Source organism: Mus caroli, unplaced genomic scaffold, assembly GCF_978045245.1.
Source record: "Mus caroli unplaced genomic scaffold, Mus_caroli_1 scaffold_15, whole genome shotgun sequence".
Classification (NCBI taxonomy): Eukaryota; Metazoa; Chordata; class Mammalia; order Rodentia; family Muridae; genus Mus; species Mus caroli.
The window spans coordinates 39,728,645-39,750,778 of NW_028227270.1; the positions used below are offsets into that span (position 1 = coordinate 39,728,645).

General features: G+C 39.8%; 1 protein-coding gene across 1 annotated transcript in view; it reads right to left on the minus strand.

The window, feature by feature from the left end:
* Positions 1–17,046: 17,046 nt before the first annotated feature.
* The window catches only part of Mblac2 (metallo-beta-lactamase domain containing 2), a 33,405-nt gene continuing 28,317 nt past the window's right edge, over positions 17,047–22,134 (minus strand). Inside the window, exon 2 of the mRNA XM_021180819.3 lies at positions 17,047–20,371. Coding sequence (XP_021036478.1) covers positions 19,986–20,371 — 386 coding nt within the window. The 3' untranslated portion in view covers positions 17,047–19,985. The remainder of the gene's footprint in view (positions 20,372–22,134) is intronic.

A 22,134-nucleotide genomic window follows, 5' to 3' on the forward strand; every position in this document is an offset into this window, starting at 1 on the left:
CTGCCTGGAGACAGTGGAGTCACTGACCTCACTGACACTTCTCAAAGCTGAAGCTATCCTTTAGCTTTGCCTGCATTTGTGCCTGAGATACATATGAGGCTGTCCATGAAGCTTGAAAACAAAGATGCCAACTGTTTGTAAAGAGAGAGCAGGATAAACATACTCACAAATGTCATGGAATGCATGTTTAACTATTAAAAAGAACAGGAATAAGGATTGCTATATGAACTAGCATGCACTGTGCCTTACAAAGATCATTACTCAAAGAAGAGAAAGTAAAAGAAGTATATAGACTATACTAATCAATTGAGTAAAAAATAAAATCATACTAATACAAGTTGGTGCCAGTTCAGATGGCCAATATTCCTTAACCAAAAGCCACCAGAATTACTTACAGATGAAGATGTTGAGTTTGGTTTTTGTTTGGTTTTGTGAGACAAAGAAGAAAGCACACCAGAGTATTTATGCAGTGGGAAATGTTAAGAGCGTGGGAGAAAGGACAAGAACTTAGCTTTGTTGGGGAGAGTAAGGCTCCCTTCAACATAACTGACAGGGGACTTAGAGAAACTGCATTGGCAAGCCATTTAGACTGTGTATGAACATCGAAACTGAAGTGTACAAACCTTTTGGGGGAGGGAAGAAATGAGCACAGTTAAGTATCTCACAAATGTGATCTCAAGGAAGGCAGATTATGAAGTAGTGGAGTTACAGCTGGGAGTTCAAGCATCTCCTTTCAGCCCCTCTGGCATTGGTGTGGAAGAGGCCATGGTTTGTTTCCTTCTGCATTGTAACAGTCAATTTCCTGACATTTTATCTTTTTTGATGGTTTTCTTTTGTGTACTTGGCTCAAGAAAGCTGGCTTCCTCTGTGCATTCCATGTTTTGTTACTGTGTTGAGTTGTGCCTGCTGGTAGCCGACTCCTCCATCACACGTTCTAGGGTCCTTAGAACAAAACACTCAGGGAACACAACATCAAGTCCTTCCAATCCACAAGCTCTTAGGTCTTCTGCCTCCTTTGAACAAACTTGTGTTATCGATTGCCGAAGCTGTGTCTGGTCCATCCCTCAGAAAAGGAAGTTCCAGAGGAATATACTTATGTGTGTTCATGCACACATGTGTCCGTGTATGTGTTTACGAACACACAAATCATTCATTCAAATAAGTGGCACCTTGCTACATTTCTACAGAAAGAAGAAAGTAATGGAATAGACAAATAAATAAGCAAAACACAACAATCCTTGCCTTTGTGGTGCACTGGCATTGGAAGTCAGATGCTATTAATCATAAGTAGTCACAGCATTTCTACTTCTAACTAAGACTTATGTGAAACACATTTTGAAATTGTTTTCTAGTAATGGAAACCATAGATTTACCTGGAAATGTGAGAAATCTTTTCCTCCTCTAACATTTATCTATTATAATTCTATCCCTTCCTGCTTACCGCTTTCTCTTTTATTATTAATAGTAGAGTTGTTGGGCTAGGAGTGTGGTTCAATGGTGCAGCACATGGTTAGCCTTGGGTTCAACCCCCAGCACACACCCACAAAAGTAAGAGTTAACAAAGATCCACCCTTTGTCTATATATTTTATTCAAGCTATACAGTATGTCTCATAAGGAACATCTTATACTACAAAAACTAAGACTAATACGACTACAATACTAAGACTGTAAAGTCTTGGGAAGAACATATAATCATCTTTCCAGAATACACACAGGTGGTCTGTGCCTGTTGAGGATAGTTGAGCACACAGGGGTTGAGAATATTATTCTATGTTTGTAAGAGGTTGGAAGTTTCGAGAAGGAACGAACAGCTTTTAAACTGTAGTAGAAAAGGGAGACAGGTGTTTATTATGAAGAACCTACAACTTGAGAAGGCGCTTTTCCCAAGGAGGCCAAAGGAGCATAAGCAGAGAGAAAGGACACAAAGGACACAAAAATAAGTGGGCCACTCTGGTTCAGAGCCCACTGGGAAGCTCAACAGGAGCAGACCTCCAGGAAATACAGCTAATCCTTTTTGTTTTGCAGTTGTTCCCGCCCCCACCCCCACCCCTCGTGTGTTGCATGTAATGTAATTTAATGTATTTATTCGTATGAGGTTTCTTAAGGGAAAGGAGATAGGAGGGGGAAGGGAGGAAGAAAGGGAGAGGTAATCTGATAATCTGATTGACAGGTGGCCCTGTCAAGTTAGTTTTCTGGATCACAAAGCTGGTTTAGTGAGGCCTAGGGAGAATTAGACACTGTTCGAAAGACTGTTGGACTGAAGAAGAAATGATCATAGCCTAAGAGGCCACCTACCACCAAAGAAGACCTTAAAAGGGTATTTTTAAAATACTTGGCTTTGTTGCTAACATTATAAAATCAGGAACAAAGAACAAAGACTTTCAGTGGGGCTTTTCTTAAAGAAGCAAGATCCAGCGCATAGGCTCTGAACCCTCACAGTCGAGGCGCTGCTGCCCCCTGCAGGTGGGAATTATGATCTCCTTTTTTTCCCCGAGTCCCTTCTCCCACTGCAAGGTACTGTTTCATTTTGTGCATTATGGAGTATATGGGTATTTGAATTCATTTATATACTAATTATCTTCATCCTGCAGTGTATGGCATGCTAGCATGCATCTGATCAGGAAGAAAGGGGCACAGACTTAGATTAGTAATTCTCAATGTGATTTTTCCACCCCATGTTGAGAACTACACTTCAAACCACTTCTCCAGCAATTAAACTATAGTCTATGCCCACTGTAAGGTCTCTCACAGGGTTTTCATGTGCTATAAATGCCAAGTGCCACATGCATGAGTGCTGTGATAATAAATACTTAGGGATGCAGGGGCGGGCCCGATTATTTCTGTAATCATTAAGAATTTTGAACTTCTGTAAGAGAAGGACATTCTGCATGACAGGGGAAGCAAAAGCAAACACATGAATTCAGTAGGCCACAATTTCTACAGAGTGTAAAGTGGAATACTGCAGGCAATGCTGCTTCTCCTTTAGCCTTGATGCGAGCTATCTCAGAGTGAGAGACCCACAGAAATACTGAAATAGTCAGCACACTACATTTGAACTCTTCTAGTTCTTCTCCTCCTCCTCCTCCTCCTCTCCCTCCTCCTTCACCACCACCACCACTACCACCACCATCAGCTCCTCCTCCTTCTCCTCTTCCTTCTCCTCCTCCTCTTCTTCCCCCTGCCTCCTCCTCCTCCTTCTTCAGAGAGCAACAAAGACCTTGAGGAGTGAGGTGATCTGCTCAATGCCACACAACCACTTGGTGAAGGAGCTGAGATCAGATCTGCCCGCCCCCTCCCCCACCCCCTCAGTGTTTTCCTACACACATGAAGCCACATGAGTCACTTCAGTTGATCATGGACAAGGAGAAGAAATTCTGGACTGCTCGGGAGTTTTAGATGTAATTCGTCTTCGTTTCCATTTCTCTTCTTCACTCATTTGCACCTCATATTCTTACTCAAGAAAAAGCACACCAAGAAAGTGTTATGGGAAAGGGGTGTGTGTGTGTGTGTGTGTGTGTGTGTGTGTGTGTGTGATTAATTATACATAATGAGCTGAACTACTTTCCAGTACTCAATTGTGGTTGACTGCAAAAAAGTGACCTCTTCAGCTTTTAAATTCTCTGTGACTGCCATTCTCTGCAAGGGGAAGAAACTACAAGATGAATTTTCAGCCTACTAAAGTGAGCAAAAAAAAAAGGCATAAGGAGCTAGCAGACATGTCTCAAGTTCAACAGTTATAATAATCACAATCAGAATATGAAAATACTAGTCAGTTTCCTGGTACCTTAGAACAAACTGACAGACAGACCGCCCCTGGGTTTCATACCACAACAATGAGGCTAACTGTGCATCTTGGTACTTGGGATTGGCAGGGTAGTTTAGTGTTAAGAACACTTGATTTAGATTCAAATCTGGGTTTTTAGTATTTACCAGCTAAGTGATCCAGACCACTGAATTAATCTTTCCAAGTATTCACCTGCACATGTATAAATGGCAAAAAGCTGCTTTTTTCCTGTTTTCTCCAGCTTTTTAGGAGACTTACTACCTTTATTTGGGTGTGCCCCAGAGCAAATTCCAAGGCAAGATTTGAGTACAAATTGGTTACTTGATCCCAGGAAACAGTGAGGCAGGGAAGGGAGAAACCACTAACAACATTGGCTATTTAGTGGCCACCATTGTTTTTCTCACTGAACAGATGGGAACTTCAAACTCTTTGGTTGACTTTGTTCTGGGAATATCAACACCATAATACTTCTGCCAGGACCTGACCACAGGTTTTGCACAGATTAGAGTTCAGAGATAATTTCTATGTAAAGCCCCGGGACTTAAGGTAGAAAGCCGAGTGACCAGAAGAAGTGCCTTTTAAGGCTACCATCAGCTCCTGAAAGGAGGATAAGGACTAAGCACGGGCTGGTGATGACATTTGTCCTAGTGAGATGATGTATGTCCTAGAACACCTAGAACAGTGTGACTGCCAATCAAAGGCACAGCTGTATAAACACAAAGCACTGAGCTTGAAGAAGGCCAAAGCAGCGTCTGTACAAGGAGAGGAAAGTAGAGGACAACACACTGCTGCTGAGCGGTGGAACCAAATCCCCCACCCACACTCTCCTCTACCATCGTTCCTTCCCTCCCTAACTCAGCTTTCCCCTGCAGCCTTCTCCACCTCCACACCTCTCCCCTTTCTCTTCTTCAATCTCATCTTCCTCCTATCTTTCTCTCAACTCCTAAATCCCAGACCTAGAACAGTGCTTATTACATTCCACACTTTCTCATCCTATGGAGCCACTGTCCAACTTCCCTCTCTTTCCTCAATAAGCCTAGTTCTTATTCAGAAATTCAAGGTACTGTCAGTTTCTTTGAAAAGAGGTCCTTACCATCACCTTTCTCTTGTGGTCTGAACCACCTATCAGGTAGTGTCTCTGTGGATGTCTTAAAATGCACCACTTACATCAAGCATGGTGGCACCTGTCTGTAATCCCAGAACTTGGAAGCAAAATATTGCAAGTTCCAGGCCAGCTTGGGCTACATTGTGAGACACTGTCTCAAAACAACAGCAACAACGACATAAATCTTACAGCTTGCATTATAAATATGCAGTTACAGCATTATAAATATGCATTTATAATCCATCATGCTAATTGCATCATTATTCTTTATAAGCAGATGTGGAACATTTGCATTGTTGAGAAGTTCATAGATGATTTGTAGCTACACCAGTGTCTACCAGTCGTCTGATTACGCAACAGATTTCCTAAAGAAGAGGGCACCGATTTTTGGAGTTCTGGTGCCTGTCATCAGTCCTAACATGCATTTGGTGCTCTGCAAGTAATGTTTTAATCAATAAAAAAATGTGCTTTGAATATTTCCACCATTTCACACTGATTGTCACCAAGTTGATACCTGTGGCGATAAAGTATATTAAAGGTGCACTCTGCGTACCCTTGGGAGTGTAAGTGTTAAATCTCATTGGCAATCTGCCAGTTCTGCAGCTAAGTGGCTATTAAATCTGGCCAGTTGTTAACCTCTTCACCCTTGGTTGCCTCAAAATCTCTTCCAAAATGGTCTTTAGTCTTATTAGTTTGGTCACTGGAGCCTGGTAGACTAATTCTCAAAATCAGGTATCAGAGGGCCAGGGAGAGTGTTCTAACAAAACAAAGATGTCAGAGCAATTGTCCTCATTGTTTGAGGAAGGTCAAGGCTGAAAGCTGTTTTGTTTTCTTTTGCTTGTGTATTTTTGTGGCACCATGGACTAGATCGGGTGCCTCGAACACACTCTGGAGGTACTCAACACTGAGCCTTATCCCCAGACAAAAGTTCAGTACTTTCAACATTATGACTCCTAACATAAGTATCTACATATCATACACTTGACCTGAAGAAAACCATTCTACAAACGGATACCTCCCCTTATGTTTATTTACACTGTGACAAGACAGTTATCAGAACACTCCACAAACAGCCCTTGAAATCAGCTATATTTTCATGATTTAGTTTCATCAGTTTTCATTTTGTATAAATAAATAAATGTATATTATTTAGTACATCTAAATAAAGTCCATTGTCTAACCACCATCTTCTTCTATTACTACTACAGTAGAAACCTAGATGGCACTGATGGACCGTCAGCCACCACCAGGTATGCATGCCCAAGGGTTCCACTCCTATCCTCTGCATCTTAGAAGACTCTGTGAGCGCCGTCGAGAGGCCTGCAGGATGAAAACTAGCATACACCTTCCCACTCCTCTAGGAACTGTTCAGGAGTAAAGTATCAGGGCCTCTGAACCATCTTCAGAGTAGAAAGTATAAGAAGCATTGTGGTCCATAAACCGAGCGCCTCTCTTCTTCTCTTTAGTTCTTTACCTCTCTGCGACTCTTAAATCTGTCCTAGAAAATGCCACTAAAGAGCCAGAGTCTGCTCTGTCCCAGGCTGGATGGACAGCATGACAGAACTCTCCAGCCTATGACTGAGAAACAAGTTCTTTCCTGATTAATCCTGGCTAAGCTATTTGCTCTCAAATGTCTACATTTTGCTTGAAAGGTGGAGTCAAGGCACTTCATCAGAAATTAAATAGAGCCAGGCGGTGGTGGCACACGCCTTTAATCCCAGCACTCGGGAGGCAGAGGCAGGTGGATTTCTGAGTTCGAGGCCAGCCTGGCCTACAAAGTGAGTTCCAGGACAGCCAGGGCTACACGGAGAAACCCTGTCTCGAAAAAAGAAAAAAAAAATTAAATAGATCTCCAATAGAATGGAGTGACTCTCATTTACAGAGGAAAAAAAGCTTATATTAATAAGGAAAGTAAATATTATTACTAGTGACTTATCTGGATTTATATATTACTATTTTGCTAGAATGATATTTAAATGCTTAGGTATGTCAAGCTTATTAGACAGTACTACAGAAGTATTTTATAATACAATTCAATTATGAATAATATTTAGTGGAATATTATTTTATATGCACTCTTGCTATAATGAAGAATTTTTAAAACTATCTATTTTTGACTCTGTGCATGTGCATGCAAATGCCATGGCCACGGCACTTGCAGAGAGGACAGTTTCTGAGAGTCTTTCTTCTTCTCCCACTATGTATGTCCTGGAGATTGGACTCAGTTATCAAGCTCTGTGGCATGGGTACCTTTCCAGAGCTATCTCCCCAGCCCTAATGAATGGATTCAATTCAATCAAAAGAACTTAGCTTTGACAGTCTTCAGGAAACATTACTGTACAGCCATAAGTATACATAATCATTTACATATTATACACATAGGTTTTATTTTAATTTTTAAATTTTGTAAATATTAATTTAACCAATTTAGTTTTTGTTTAACCTTTTAGCGTCTTAAAAAAAAATCTCTTCAATTAATCATGGTACTTTGTCAGTATTCTCAATTGTGGAAAGATCTTGTGTGTTCTGAATCATATTCCTCTGAGTTTAATAGGGAATATGGCCTGAAAAAGACTGATGAACGGCCAGGTCTGCAGTACTGATTCCAGAGGCGCAGTGATTCTTCTGCAAATGCTTTCATGTCAGTCTATCCTCATGAAGGAAACTAAGCCAAACTTACCAGGAAGGGAAGCGTGGTGCGTAACTGAATTTCTTCAATTAAACCACTAGATGGCACTATCCTCGTTTCTTTTGTAAAACCACTAGCGAAATAGCTCCTTAGGAAACGATTATATTTTAAATGCTGCCAAATGACTATTCTTTGATTCTATAAAAAAAAAAAAAAAAAAAAAAAGAAAAAGAAAAAGAAAACTACAAGTAGAGGGGTTTCAAGGTTATGGCACGTCTACATCCTTTCTGATCGACAGAGACAGAGAAGCCGCCGGAGTCACTGGTGAGAAGCATGCCTTCTCTTCAGCTACTCTACAAGGTCTGAAAGGAGACCTCTCCCACAAAAACACAGATGACCAGTGCTCTCAAATCTGTCTTCACTTCTCTACTGCCTAATGTCATCATCTTTTTCCACTTTTTGGATTAAAAAGCTTCATCAGGCCCTGGTGCGGTGATACACACCTGTAATTTCAGCACTCGGCACGAGGTAGTAGGATCCCGAGTTCAAAGCCAGACTAGGCTACGTAGGAAGCAAGACTAACAGACGGCAGCTGTGTTGGAAGGGTCTCTTACCATAGAGGATTTTACACATTACACCTTTTCTACTTTACACAAAAAGTTGAAGGCAGGAATGCTCACTTCTTCTAGCCCAGACCATAGTATTCATTTTCTCTAATTTAAATTCATACATTTGATAGCCCTCTGGCTTGCCTTTTAAATGAAAAGTATTTCAATGTGAAAATAAAAGTATCAAACGTGTTATTGGTATACTACTTTTTTAATGTATATGAAGTTTTACCTGAATGCATATCTATGTACTGTGTTCATACCTGTTGCCCTGAGAGGCCAGAAAAAGGACTCAAATACCTTTGGACTAGAGTTACAGAGAGTTGGAAGCTATCATACGTGCACTGCGAATTGAACCCATTTCCTCTGGGAGAGTAGCTGGACTCATCAGCCCTAAATTATAATACTTTTAAAAGTAAAAACAATAATAATCTTTATGTTCATGCAAATATGAAATGAACACAAGTGGAAGATTTTATTCACCTCATTCATTAAGAAGCGGCTTAAGGGAAACTTTCAAAAACATGTATAACATATAAATGCAACCAAGGACACCCAAAAACTTTGCTGACAGATGCCCAACTGTTTAATATCCTACAAAGCAGTGTAAATGTGACTTTTTTCTATTTTTGAAAGTGTATCTCTAACAGATAAAATTAACTAATTTGTAACTCATGTAAAACTTCTACCAATTCTCCTGAAATGCAGAAGAGCTGTCCACTCCTTCCAGTCGATCAGACCAGGGCTAAGTAACAGTCTTGTCAAAGCAGAAAATCCCCAGAGGGCCTGCTAAACTCAAGAGCCTCTCTTCACAACCTCCAAGTGGAAGACAGGGTTCTTAACAGTGTTGTTTACAAATAACCAGGACTCCTCTGGGAAGAACAGCCCCTTTGGAGAGTCTCATTCCACTTGTAGCCATACTAGGACAAACCACAGGGAGGCACTGTTTGCACTCGATTCTCTACAGAATGAATCGTGCAAAGTTCAGTAACCATGCAATCAGTAGATTTCCTTAACTGGCAGTAGCTGATGTACAAGATACATAAAAAAATTCAAAGAAAATAAGAAATAGCTCGTCTCTGACTTGGTTTGCAATTTAAGTGCGATGTGGCTTCATTCAACAGTCTCAAACTAGGAGGAACTCAATGTTGCAACGTTTGCCTGCCATATATTAAGACCCTGTATTTTATCCCCATTTTGAGGTCACATAATTGAAGGCAGTGGACATGAAGATACCTGGGAGTAACAGAAGATTTCTGAACACAAAAGTAATTCAAAATCAAATGCATAACGAAGTCAATGTTTTCCCTCAGCATAGCCTTGGCTCTGAGCACAGCGCCTGCTAACACACCATGCACCCAGTCTGCATGAAACTCTGAGCTCAGCTCAGGTTCAAGACCATAGTACTGATGCTGTCAGGAGACAGAGCCTGCCAGGCAGCTTAAGGCAGGGACCTGGAAGCAGCTTTCTCGGGAGGGTTCTAGATGGAGACCAGGGAAGCCAGGTCCCTCTGGCTTCCTCCTTTTGTAACTTGAGTTTTAAATATATATATTTTTTTAACTTTTGGAGATTATAATATATTACATCATCCCTCCTTCTCTTTCCTCTCCACAAACCACTCTTTCCATGATGCTGGTCTCAATCACCGCTGATTTCTCACCTCTAGCTAACCATCATCCACGGTCCCAGTAAAGCAAAGGTTTCATCTCAATGTTCCAGGCCTCTTGTTTATCACAGGTGACTCTTCAGACCCAGCTGAGCGGAACCACAGATTCTTTAAAACAGCCAAGATTCAGTGGTCCCATGGTCTAAATGTAATCTCAAACGCCACTCAGGAGCTTCTCGCGCCAGGCTGCAATCCTCTGCATGGCTCCCATCATTCTCTTCCTCCGGGCTCCCACAGAACAGCTTACCAAGCTGTGAGCATGCAGTAGCTTTTCTCACCTCAACTTCCAAAGTCCTTCCAAGATCCTCCAAAACCACACGGTCAGGTCTATCATAGCGACACCCCACTCTCCTGGCACCACTTTCCGACTGCTGTGATAAACACCGTAACCAAAGCAGCTTGTGGAGGAAAGGGCTTATGTGGCTTCTGCTTCCACATCATAATCCATCATCGAAGGAAGCTGGGACAGAAATGAAAACAAGTCAGGAACCTAGAGGCAGGAGCTGATGCAGAGGCCATGGAGAAATGCTGCTTACTGGCTGCTTCCCCCGGGTTTGCTTGCCTTGCTCCCCATGCTTTGCCCAGCCTGCTTTCTTCCTTCCTACCTTCCTTCCTTCCTTCCTTCCTTCTTTCCTTCCTTCCTTCCTTCCTTTCCTTTTAATTTTTTTTATTTTTTATTTTATTAATTAATTAATTAATTAATTAATTAATTTATTTATTTATTTTGAGACAGGGTTTCTCTGTATAGCCCTGGCTACCCTGGAACTCACTCTGTAGACCAGGCTGGCCTTGAACTCAGAAATCCACCTGTCTCTGCCACCCACGTGCTGGGATTAAAGGCATGCGCCACCACTGCCTGGCTTCTGCTTTCATAAAGAACCCAGAATTAGCAGCTGGGCCCACCCCATTAATCACTAGTTAAGGAAACCCTCCACCAGCTTGTCTTCAGACGCTCTCATGGAAGCATTTTCTCAGGTGTGGTTCCTTCCTCTCACGTGAACTAAACAGGTAATCTGCCAACAAAAATACTTAAAGTTCTTTTTGTATTTACAGTCCCTTGATTGCCTTCAGCTGTTTTTTGTTTTTTTTTTTTTTTTAGCTCTAGCTGAGACTCCGAGTACTATATTGAATAGGTATGGAGAGAATGAATATTCTTTCCTTGTTCCTGGTGTAGTAGAAATGCTTAGAGTTTCTATTTAGGTTGCTGTTGGGTGTGACTTTGTTGTAAATCCCTTCATTGTGTTTAGGTATGTCTCTTGTCTCCCTAGCCTCTTCAGGACTTTCATCACAAAGGGGTGTTGGATTTTGAGCAAGGTTTTTAAAATAGATTCCTATTATTTTTTGATTGTGCTGTGGGTATTTCTCTGCCTCTTTTGATGGATTGTTCTTGGATTATTTATTCCTGTCTCTTTGGGTGCGGTTAAGTTCCTCAGACTGACATTTTCCTTCTCGTACAGCTGGATTACCAGATAGAAGTTTCCTAAACTCGGTTTCACAGTGAATGCCTTTCTTTCTGCAGTTGGCTGTGATTGATGGTTTTGTTGGGTATAGTACTCTGGGATGGCACCTGGTGTCTCAGACCCTGTATGACATCTACTGAACCCCTCTGGCTTCCAAGAGTCTTCATTGAGCACTCAACCAGCTGTTATCCTAATTGGCCAGCCTTTGTATAGGACCTGGTCTTTTCCCCTTGTAAAGTTTTCAGTTCCCATCCTTGTTTTATATATTTGATCTTTTGATTATTGGGTATCAAGGGAAAATTCTTTTCTGGGCTTATTTGCTGTTCTGTATACTTCTTGTACCTTGATAAGCTCCTCCTCCTCCTCCTCCTCCCCCTCCCCCTCCTCCACCTTCTCCTCCTTCTTCCTCTTCTTCTCTTCTTCCTCCTCCTCTTCTTTCTCCTCCTCCTCCTTTTTTTAAATGAGAAAATTTTCTTCAATGATTTTGTTAAAAATATTTTCTGTGCCTTTATGCCTATACTTCCTAAGTTTTTTTTTTCATGGTATCCCAGATTTCTCATATACTTTGTTCCTGAAATTTTTGGATTTAACATTTTCTTTGACTGAGGTATTCGTTTCCTTTACTCTGTCTTCAAGACCTGAAATTCTCTCTTCCATGTTTTTTAATCTGTTGGAAAGGTTTAACCTCTGAAGTTTTTGTTTCCATTCTAATATTTTTATTTTCAGTTTTATTTCTGTTTGAGTTTTCTTTAGTGAGTCTATTTCTTTTTAAATTTTCTTTTGATGTCTTGTAATGTTTTTGTTTTCTTTTTTTCTCTCTAAGATTTATTTTGTTGTATGTGTACGGGTATTTTGCCTGTATGCACAGATATGTGCACCACGTGCATGCCTCGTGGATGGTTCCCCTAGACCTAGCGTTACAGAGAGTTGTGAGCTGGGGTGCAGGAGCTGGGAATTGAACCTAGGTCCTCTAGAAGAGCAGCCAGTGTTCTTAGCCTCTGAGCTGTCTGCCCAGCCCATTTTCATTATTTCATTATATTGTTTGTGTTTTTATGGTCTTCATTAAGGCATTTATCAATATCCTCTTTAAGGTCCTTGGACACATTTACAATTGATATTTTGAAGTCTGCAGGCAATCATGGAGTTGGCCTGGCCCAGCTGCCTTGAGAGGCATGCATCGTAGGTTTTTCAGATTAGAGTCCCTGGCTCCTGGGGCACAAGGTCCTTCTAGTTCTTATGAGACAAATGCACTCTCTCAGGCAGTGAAGCATTCTGGCTGCTTTGTGTTTCTTTGTATTCTCCCTTAGTCGTCAAGGAACCATCCAAATCTGGTAGGACAATTGGTCTTAGATATTATCTTGTGTAACCTATATAGTTTTCATACTTTATTGTATTCTGACAGTTACAACTGTATTGATCTTGGCAATTGCCATTATATTGTATTTCCAATAAAGGTATAAAAACTCTGATTGTTCTCGATAAAATATCACAACCTCAGTCTTGCTGTGCTCCCTTCCCAGCTGACCCTGTGGCCATATCAGGTGACCTTGGCCCAGTAAGCTTGGGCACTTACAGAAGTCCTTCTCTTGGACTTGAGCTAAGTAGCTTTCCTTTGGGCCCTATTGCAACACAGTTGCCGGATTCTGGAGGAAACATCCATATTGCATGTTCATGTTTTTCTTTTTGCACTGGATCTGGGCATCTAGAGTTACAATGTTTGTATTGTTTCTTTGTGTATACATCTTGTCTTGTTCTTTTGTGGCTGTTGTCCCACTATGGACAAGTGTAGTGGCTGTGGGGTGCCTTGTCGAGAGTGTTTCTGCAGATAAGTGATACAAAGAGTGGAAACAAGCTAGTGTAAAGGCTCAGAAGGGCAGCAAGAAGGAGGAGGACCGTTAGTCTGGGCCAAGAGGCAGAGTTCCCAAGGAACAGAAGTGTGATAGAAGGAGGGGCTCCCACAGGGAGAGAGCATCAGACTAAAAGTGAGTCCCAAATTGCAGCTTTCTAGTTGAGAATGTATTCTGTGCCTTTCAGAAAATCCTAGAATAAATCGATAGGTTCTCTTTTTTTTTTAAAAAAAAAGATTTATTTATTTATTATATGTAAGTACACTGTAGCTGTCTTCAGACACTCCAGAAGAGGGCGCCAGATCTTGTTACGGATGGTTGTGAGCCACCATGTGGTTGCTGGGATTTGAACTCTGGACCTTCGGAAGAGCAGTCGGGTGCTCTTACCCACTGAGCCATCTCACCAGCCCCCAGGTTCTCTTTTTAGAAGGCATTTCCTATCTGCTTCTGGGCCAGATATACTGTATCTTAGACCTTTGTTACCAACTGTGCAGAGGTATCTGCTTTATAGATTGGTTGCCTTCAAATCAGAATTGATTTGACAAACTCTGCTTCATTAAGAACCTGAATCATTCACATTGACTTTCATTAGTTTACTGGGTGGTGTCTGCCTCTCAGTCTTAAGCTGCTTCACAGAAACATCCTGCCCTGATGTTTTCAAATAACTATTATTTTTGCTTTCAGTTTCTATGCCTTCCTTTGGTTTTCTCTCATAACAGAGAGCAGTGGTGTCTCCTTAGCTGCTGTTCCACAAAAGATATACTTACTCTGTAATGAGTGCTCACACAGGCAGAGCCAGAGAAGGAGCTGGCTGCAGTGGACAGGGCAGAGGGCACACACACAACTTGTACTGTCTCTTTAAGCTGCAGTGGGTCGGGCAGAGGCATACACACAACTTGAACTATCTCTTTAATTCTTTGGTCAATGATTCACCTGCCGTTTTCCTTTCTCCATTGTGTCTCATTTTCCAAAATAGCTTCCTAGTATCTAATTATGACTTACAAACACAGAGTACATTACCAACTGTTCTTTATAAAAATGCTATATTCATTGCTTTACTGTTTTATTTGGTACTGGGCACTTGTGAGTTTTAAGTCAATAAGAACTAAATTATAGAAAATATATGTATAAGCATAAAACAATTTTTAAGTGTTTTTCTAAGTCTTATTCTGACAATGAGTTTTAAAATTATAGCTAATGTTGACAATCATGAACAAGTACATTATAGATAACTGAATCCTAGGGTTTTTTTTTTTTCTATTAAGAGTAAAGCCATCCAAACAAACACTTAGTAAAAACTGTTCTTTGCATATTAATCTTTACTATGTATCAGCAAATACACAAGCCCTTAAAGACACTAAGCTGTATAGTATCTATTAAAACTATTGCCTAGTTACTTTCTACTGATGTGATAAAACACCATGGTCAGGGCAACTGCAAAAGAAAACATCTAATCCATAGGATGAGCCCAGGCTCATCATGAAGAAAGCATGGCAGGAGGGAGAGGCATGGGTTGGGGCAGTAGCTGAGAGCTGACACCTTCATCCACAAGCATGAGGCAGAGAAAGCAAAGTGGGAAATGGTATGGGCCTTTGAAATCTCAGAGCCCTCCCCCATTGACTCATCTCCTCCTGCAAGACCACACCTCCTAATCCTTCTCAAACAGTTCCACCATCTGGGGACCAAGAATTGGGACATATTAGCCTATGGGGTCATTCTCAGTCAAACCACTATATTCCACTTCCTGGCGCCTCTTAGGCACACAGCTGTATCATAATGCAAAATGCATTTATTTCCACTTCAAAAGTTTCCATAGTCATTCACACCCTCAACACTGTTTAAAAGTATAACATGTCTTCTAAGACCCAAGACAATTTCTTAATTTTAATCCCCACCTAGAAACAAAAAGCAAATTACGTATGTCTAGCATATAATGGTGCAGAACCCACATTACTATTCCAAGAGGAGAAAAGAGGCAGAGTGAGGAAATGTTGGCTCAAGGCAAACTCCAAATCATGTAGTTCTATGACTGATATCATGCAGCTTAAATGGCTCTGCCCGTCTGGCTTCACTGACTACAGCACACTTTTCTCTGGTTTCATTCTGTCTGCAGCTCTCCTTGGCAGACATCCCATAGGTCTCATACCTCCAACATCCTAAGGCAACTCAGCTTTCACTTTCACTGTTATGGTCTGACCCTCCTCTCTTCCCCCAGAACAGCTGTAGCCATTTTGTCCCATACCTGCCAGCTATTTCATAATGTTACTGTAGCATGCCTGTCAGTCAGGGACACAGAGAAGTGACTTGGCTCAAGGACATGCTGACCACATACCCTGTTTTATTCTATACATTTTGAATGTTCTGTATGAACTTTGCTAATCTTAAGAAATTCCACAAAGTTTTACATAGGAACCATAAAATCAAAGGTCGGTATGAACTGTTATATCTAATAAGGCGTTAGTCAAAGCTGATCACCAGGCACTTTTTCCTGTTTTCATGACTGACACTGAAAATGCTACTAATAAGCCAAAAAAGTTATGATTATAATACTCATGTTCTGTTATCTCAATGCTCTGAAATTCCTGCTCACCAGCCACCCATCAACCCCCTTACCTTACTCAGAACCAATCAGCTTACAGTTTAGCTGATAATACTTTGCCTAGTTAGCCAATTGCTCCCCTCCTTGCCCTTTAAACCTTTGAACCAAGGTTTTGCCTAAACAAAACCTACCCCGAGAGCTTCCAAGTCCTTTTTGTGGTCCTGAACGTTCAGTATCAGGGTTTGCATTCAATAAACTATTCTTGCTTAATGGAGATCTGTGTTTATACGGTTTGTGTGGCAATTCCTGAACCCTAACATTCATGATCTCACAGATGGCCTCTTGGGGCCTCCATGCCAGGACTCCTTGCCAACTCACCTGGCCTCGGTGGCTCTCCTTAACTGCACAGGAATAGTCCACACCCTGTTTACTTGTATATCGTTTAGAACACTCAAGCCAGAACTGTTTGGCTACTGTTGGCAGTGGGATGGAGCCTGGCCTCGGCTTGAATTACAGTTGCACAAGCTTTGATTTGTTGCTTTTTTAAAATAAACATTCCACAGGCTCCTTGCTTTTATAAATTGCAGGCTTAGCTGGATGGGGTCTTGCCAGAGAGAACCAATGCCTTCATTCAATTTAGCATCTTACCTCTCCTTATAGATTTCAACACAAGCTCTGGCTCCTATATTAAATTCCGCAGTGCTTTTTTTTTTTTCTTCAAAGTGTATTTTATATTCTTTTTTCCTTGCCTGCCATTTTTCACTGTAGAACTGCATTAAAAAATGATTATTAATAATCATGCAACAGAGTCAATGCTAGGCTGTCTTGAAATCTCCTCTGCTATTGGAATTAGTATAAAACTTTTCCATTTAGGCTCAGGCAGATTCTTAGGACAAGAGAAGAAATTAGACATATTCTTTGCCAAAATACCAGAAGAATGGTCTCTAGCCCAGTTGTTAATAGGGAAACTGCTTAAGCTGGGCCTCCATACTCCATATTGCTTTCAGCATTCTTGTCTTCCAAGCTCCTATTAAGACTTAAATTTTGTTGTAATTGAGTCTTTTTAATGGGCTCCTCCCATTCCTACTGCATACACATAAGCTCTGGTTTACACATCTATACTTTGAATCAACTTCAGATTTGTTTTTATCGACTTTATCTCCCATGGGAGAAACCGTACTGCTGCTGAATCCACTGACTTTTGGCTTCCTCGTGCATGAAGTCGAGCAGCCTCTACAGGTGTTTTGCTGCTTCTGGGTTCTGTATAGCTTCTCCCCAGACTCTATACCTTATTTTTATGAACTTTACAAAGTTTCATTTAGTAAAACAAAATGTATTATATAGTATATACTAAGATATTTAAAAGAAATATGTTGTTATATAAAAAGCACCACTTGAACACTGAAATACATGGCCACTTTAATAGTTACCACACCAATGTTTACATACACATATTTGAAAATTATAGGACAATTTGTGCATGTCACATTCATATTTCCCACATTAGAACAAATACATATAACCAGATATTCAATTATATGAGTATAACACACAAAGTTTCTGTTTGCTTCAAGCTTCTCAGTTAAAAAGAGACATTAATTAAATAAAGTGAAAGTCCACAAGCTCATTATTAGCAATAATAAATAAGAAATAATTTTGACATGTCTAACATTTTGACAACCTTGAGTTCCACTACAATATTCTATTTCAAAAAAAAATCATAAATTTACAAGGGTCACTGTCAGGGTGAAAATACATATTTTCATATTTTCTAAAACTGCTCTTAGGATTTGATATTATTTGATTTATTTTCACATATATGGCATGTTAGAAAGTAAAAAAATCTATGTGGACAATTCTGTGTATTGTGCAGGTTTAAGAGGGGGCGTGGTCGGGAGCAGGCAAACCTGTGTGCACTTACTAGCATTGTTCCTAGCCCATGCTGTGTGATGATGGCCAGTTACCTCCAGGGCGCACATTTAAAATGGATTGTGAACACCAAATGAGTATAAATTTACTTCCATATTTTCACAGGGTAGCAATAGTGAAATATATCGCAATCTTACATTGCAATTTAAAAAACATACTGAAAAATTGCACTTTTAATAAATAAACATCTCATCAGGAATAAATTTTCCTAATAAAGCTTAATGCCTACTCTATCCTGATTTTAAAGTAAATACTAAAATATGAGAAAATAGTCAATGATTAAGGACTTTTGGCTTTATTTTGTGCTGCTGATACAAAAATAATGGCTATATTTAAGGCTTATTAAGTGGTTGTAGTCGCCCTGAACCAATCTCTATTCTCGGTACTGTGACACCAGTTGAAACAGACCCACCGTCCTCAAGGACGACAGAGCCAATCATGACCTCCTTTCTGAGTGTCAGCAAAGGTTTATATGGTGGCACATGACAGCTCAGTTCATCTGACTTTAAGAATGAGCCACATATACAATATCACAAACCCGTCTTTTTCATGCTGAGCATATGATATTTGGAAGAAATGGGATTCCAGAAAATTAAATTTATACAGTCGCAAGGAATAGGCTAGTCCATCTACCAATTCCTGAAAACTTCTTTTTTATTTCCCACATCTTTTTTATTTCCCAGCCTCCCTCCAAATCTGACTAAAAAAATCCCTTCTTCCAAGGAATTTGCCCTTACCCAACTTCACAGCCTTCCTTGTATCCTTTACATTTAAGCATTACATTTATTAATGTCAACTTGCATGTATTATTTTTTTGGGGGGGGTTGTGGCCTTAACTTCTAGCTATAGTGAGTTCTTTCACTTTTGAACATCCTACATTGTTTAGCACAGTACTGTGTACCTATGTGTAAATGTGGCATGCCTGTGTCTGTGTGTCTGTGTCTGTGTGTGTGAGATCACACATGCATGCCTGCATATGTGTCTACTGAATGAATAAAAAACCTAAAGAACCTGGGTAGTTTGCAGAGAAAAAATGTTACATAACTTGACAGAAACAAGAGCTGCTGGTACGGAGTGATCTGAGTTTCAAAAGTAGATCTGTTTGGTCGACAATGTCAATAATAAAACAGCAATAATAAAAAAAAGTAGTGGGAAACTGTTTTAAAAACTTTTATGAAATATTCCAAAAGGTGTTTTGAGAAGTTATTATTATTATTGAAAGCACCGAACCCAAACATTTTACCTAGTATCACTGAATTGCGGTTTAGTAATTTTCTATGACATATGAACATAGACTTGTTCTTGTTTAAGACAACGGATACTGAACAGGAACAGGTGTTGTGAATCAGGAAAAGAAGGCCATTGGCTCTAGTTAATAGATAATACATATACTGCAACAAATTTAAATATTCTTCTGTGGTAATATACATGTTATATTAATGAAAAGAATTGTTTACATCAAGATGTCAGAGATATCAGGAGTTGTTTTGGTACTGTAAAACATGACACAATACTGAAATTGCTATTTAACCCAAAAAAAATGTGTTTATAGTATCTATTAATACTAAAATAGGATATAATAAAAAATTATTCTCAATGTGTTTATTTTCAAATTTGCCTGACAGTGTCCTTTTAAGAAATCTGACAATTTATAGTTAGATAACATACATTTGAATTTCACTTTCATGACTTGAAAATATTACTTACACAATAACAAACAACAAGCAGTAGCTTTTTACTGAAGTGCTCTGCAATTTACATTTAAAGCTTTGCAGTAAGACAAAAATCCATTGTACTGTTCAACTGTAAAGTTAGATAGCATGTTCTATGCCTTATACAAAAAATTAAAAAATAAATAAAAAAGGAGGCATAAAATCCAGGATCACAAATATGGGCTGTTTTAACTGTCATTCTAAATGCTAGTTTACGTTGAGTTCTACTTTATTTTTGAACCCAATAAACTTTATCTTTAAATAAAATATGGAGATAAAATCAAGTGTAAACTATAAGCACAGAACCCCATATGATTTCCCCGTCATTATCTGGGGAAGTAAACTATGGGACAAGGGCAGTTCTTTGAGATGCTGTGAGTGCATCCTTAATGCATGGAGCACTTCACAACATTGCCAGGACACACACTCTGAAATGACAGCATTGGCCAATTGCAAGCTTGTTTAAGTGGCTTCTTCCTTGAAGAAAAGAAAAAGATACTAAGCTAAGACTCTGGTTTTTTTGTTTTTGTTTTTGTTTTTGTTTTTTCTTTTTTCTTTTGGCTTCCTCCTTAATCCTCTTTTTCTCTAACATACAATTGTGGTCTTAAAGCACTTTTTGAAATGCTCACTAGTAACTGTTTCCAACAACATGGGGGAACTGGGTTAATTTACACAGTTAATACAAACAAATGACCAGTGCAGATACTAGGGTGAGGTCCTAGGATTTGTTACACGGAGAGCTAAACTTGCAAGAGATCTCATGGCAAAAGTAGACACTTTGTGGCATATCCCAGCTTTTGAAATATAGTTAGAAGCTAAACGAAACAGCCTTTCGGCACCAAAGGTATTGAAGTGCCCGGGAAGCACCTTCTCCACAAGGCCTCGGTCCACCAACTCTATGAGACGCTCGCAAGTCCCAACATAGTCACTGATCCTGCTGTATGGGAGCCAGTCAATCAGTGATCCATCATACACGACGTCACCACTGAAGAGCACCTTACGGTCTTTATCGTGTAAGCAAATACTGCCTCTGGAGTGACCTGGCATGTGCATAACAGTGAGCTGTCTGTCGCCAAGGTTGATCACATCCCCTAAAATAGAAACAGAAATTACTGATAAATTCATGACAGTGTGCTTGATGTTAATCATTGAAAAAGGCAGAGGACTATTACATGGGTTTCGAGGAAATTAAGGACAAAATTTACTTTCAGGTTATGTTTCTCTGTGGGTATGTGTGCTGTGTGTGTGTGTACATGCATGTGTTTTGTGTATGTATGTGTAGTGTGTGTATGTGTGCTATGTGTGGTGTGTCTCTATGTGTGATGTGTATGTGCATGTGTGGTGTGTGTGGTGTGTATGTGGTGTTTATGTGTACTGTGTGCTCTTCAGTGTATGTGTGTGTGTGTGTGTGTGTGTGTTTGAGGCAGGGGGAATGCCATAATTCATTATTCAAGGATAGATTGGGCAACAGTAATTTTCAAGTTATCCTGAGCTACAAAGTGAAAGTCTATCTATCTCAAAAAAAAGACCAAAATAGATTAAAAAAAAAAAAAAGAAAATAACAAAATCAAGAGAAAATTAACCAGAGTACAGAAGACCAAAACAACACTTATTGATCAAGTTAATATAATTGACATATATAAAACACTTTATATGCAGAGAGATAACATTTATTTGATTATATATCAATATTCATTTGCCTATAATGCTAGGACATAAAGTAAGTTTCAATAAATTTAAAGGAATAAAATGCAAAATATACCCTCTGATCACAAGGCAATGAAAAGTATTATTAGAAATAGCTAGAAATAAGAAGCAGGTAATTTGGGAGTGGCTGAGTTGGGGAGCACCCTCAGAGAACTGAGGGGATGTAAGGGGGGATGGGATAGGGGGTTTGCAGAGGGAAAACTGGGAAAGGGGATAACATTTGAAATATAAACATAAAGTATCCAATTAAGAGTTGCTGGGAGCCATGGTCGTAGCCATGGACTTGTGGAAAATTTCTAGCTTACATAAACAGCCCTGAGAGAACATTCGTGGTCATAGCAGAAAGAATATTTGTGGGTAGAGAGGTCACTGTTACCGTTGGTTCCAGGAGATGAAGATTGCCTCCTGACCTTCAAAGAGCCCATGGGCTCTTCCCCCCTCCCTTGAAGACTCCTCTTTCTTATATTGCCATCCCAGAATAAAGTTTTTCAGAGCTTGATCAGTCTAATTGTCTTGCGTGTTTCTTGTCCCTCCCATGCTCTCTCCCCAGCCCTTAGGTCTCCACTGATTATCCCTACAGGTCAGGGCAAACCTGGGGTCAAGGGGCTCTCTGAAGGTCAGGTGGCAACCTTCGGCTCCTGGAACCAAGGATCACAGTGCTCTCTCTACCCACAAATATTCTTTCTGCTATGACCACGAATATTCTCTCGGGGTTGTTTAAGCTAGAAATTTTCCACAAGGCCATGGCTCCAGACAAAAAACAAACAAACAAATAATTACTTAAAAAAGTAATTACTTAATTACTTTAAAAAATGGGGCCAGAGAAATGGTTGAGTCATTAAGAGAACTTGCTGCTCTTGCAGAGGACATGGGTTAGTTTTCCAGCAGTAACATTGCAGCTGTAACTTCAGTTCAAGGGAGCACACACTCTTCCTGGCCTCCTTGGTACCAAGTATGTAGTGTACATGCAGACAAACATTTATATACATTGAATACAAATAAATAAGTCATTTTCAAAAAGAATATAGGAAAAATAGAATAGAAAACAAATGCCATTAGAGAAAAATCAGTAAAGCCAAATTGGTTTTTGAATAATGCAACAAAATTAATATACCTTTATATAGGCAAATCAAAATGAAAATTGTAA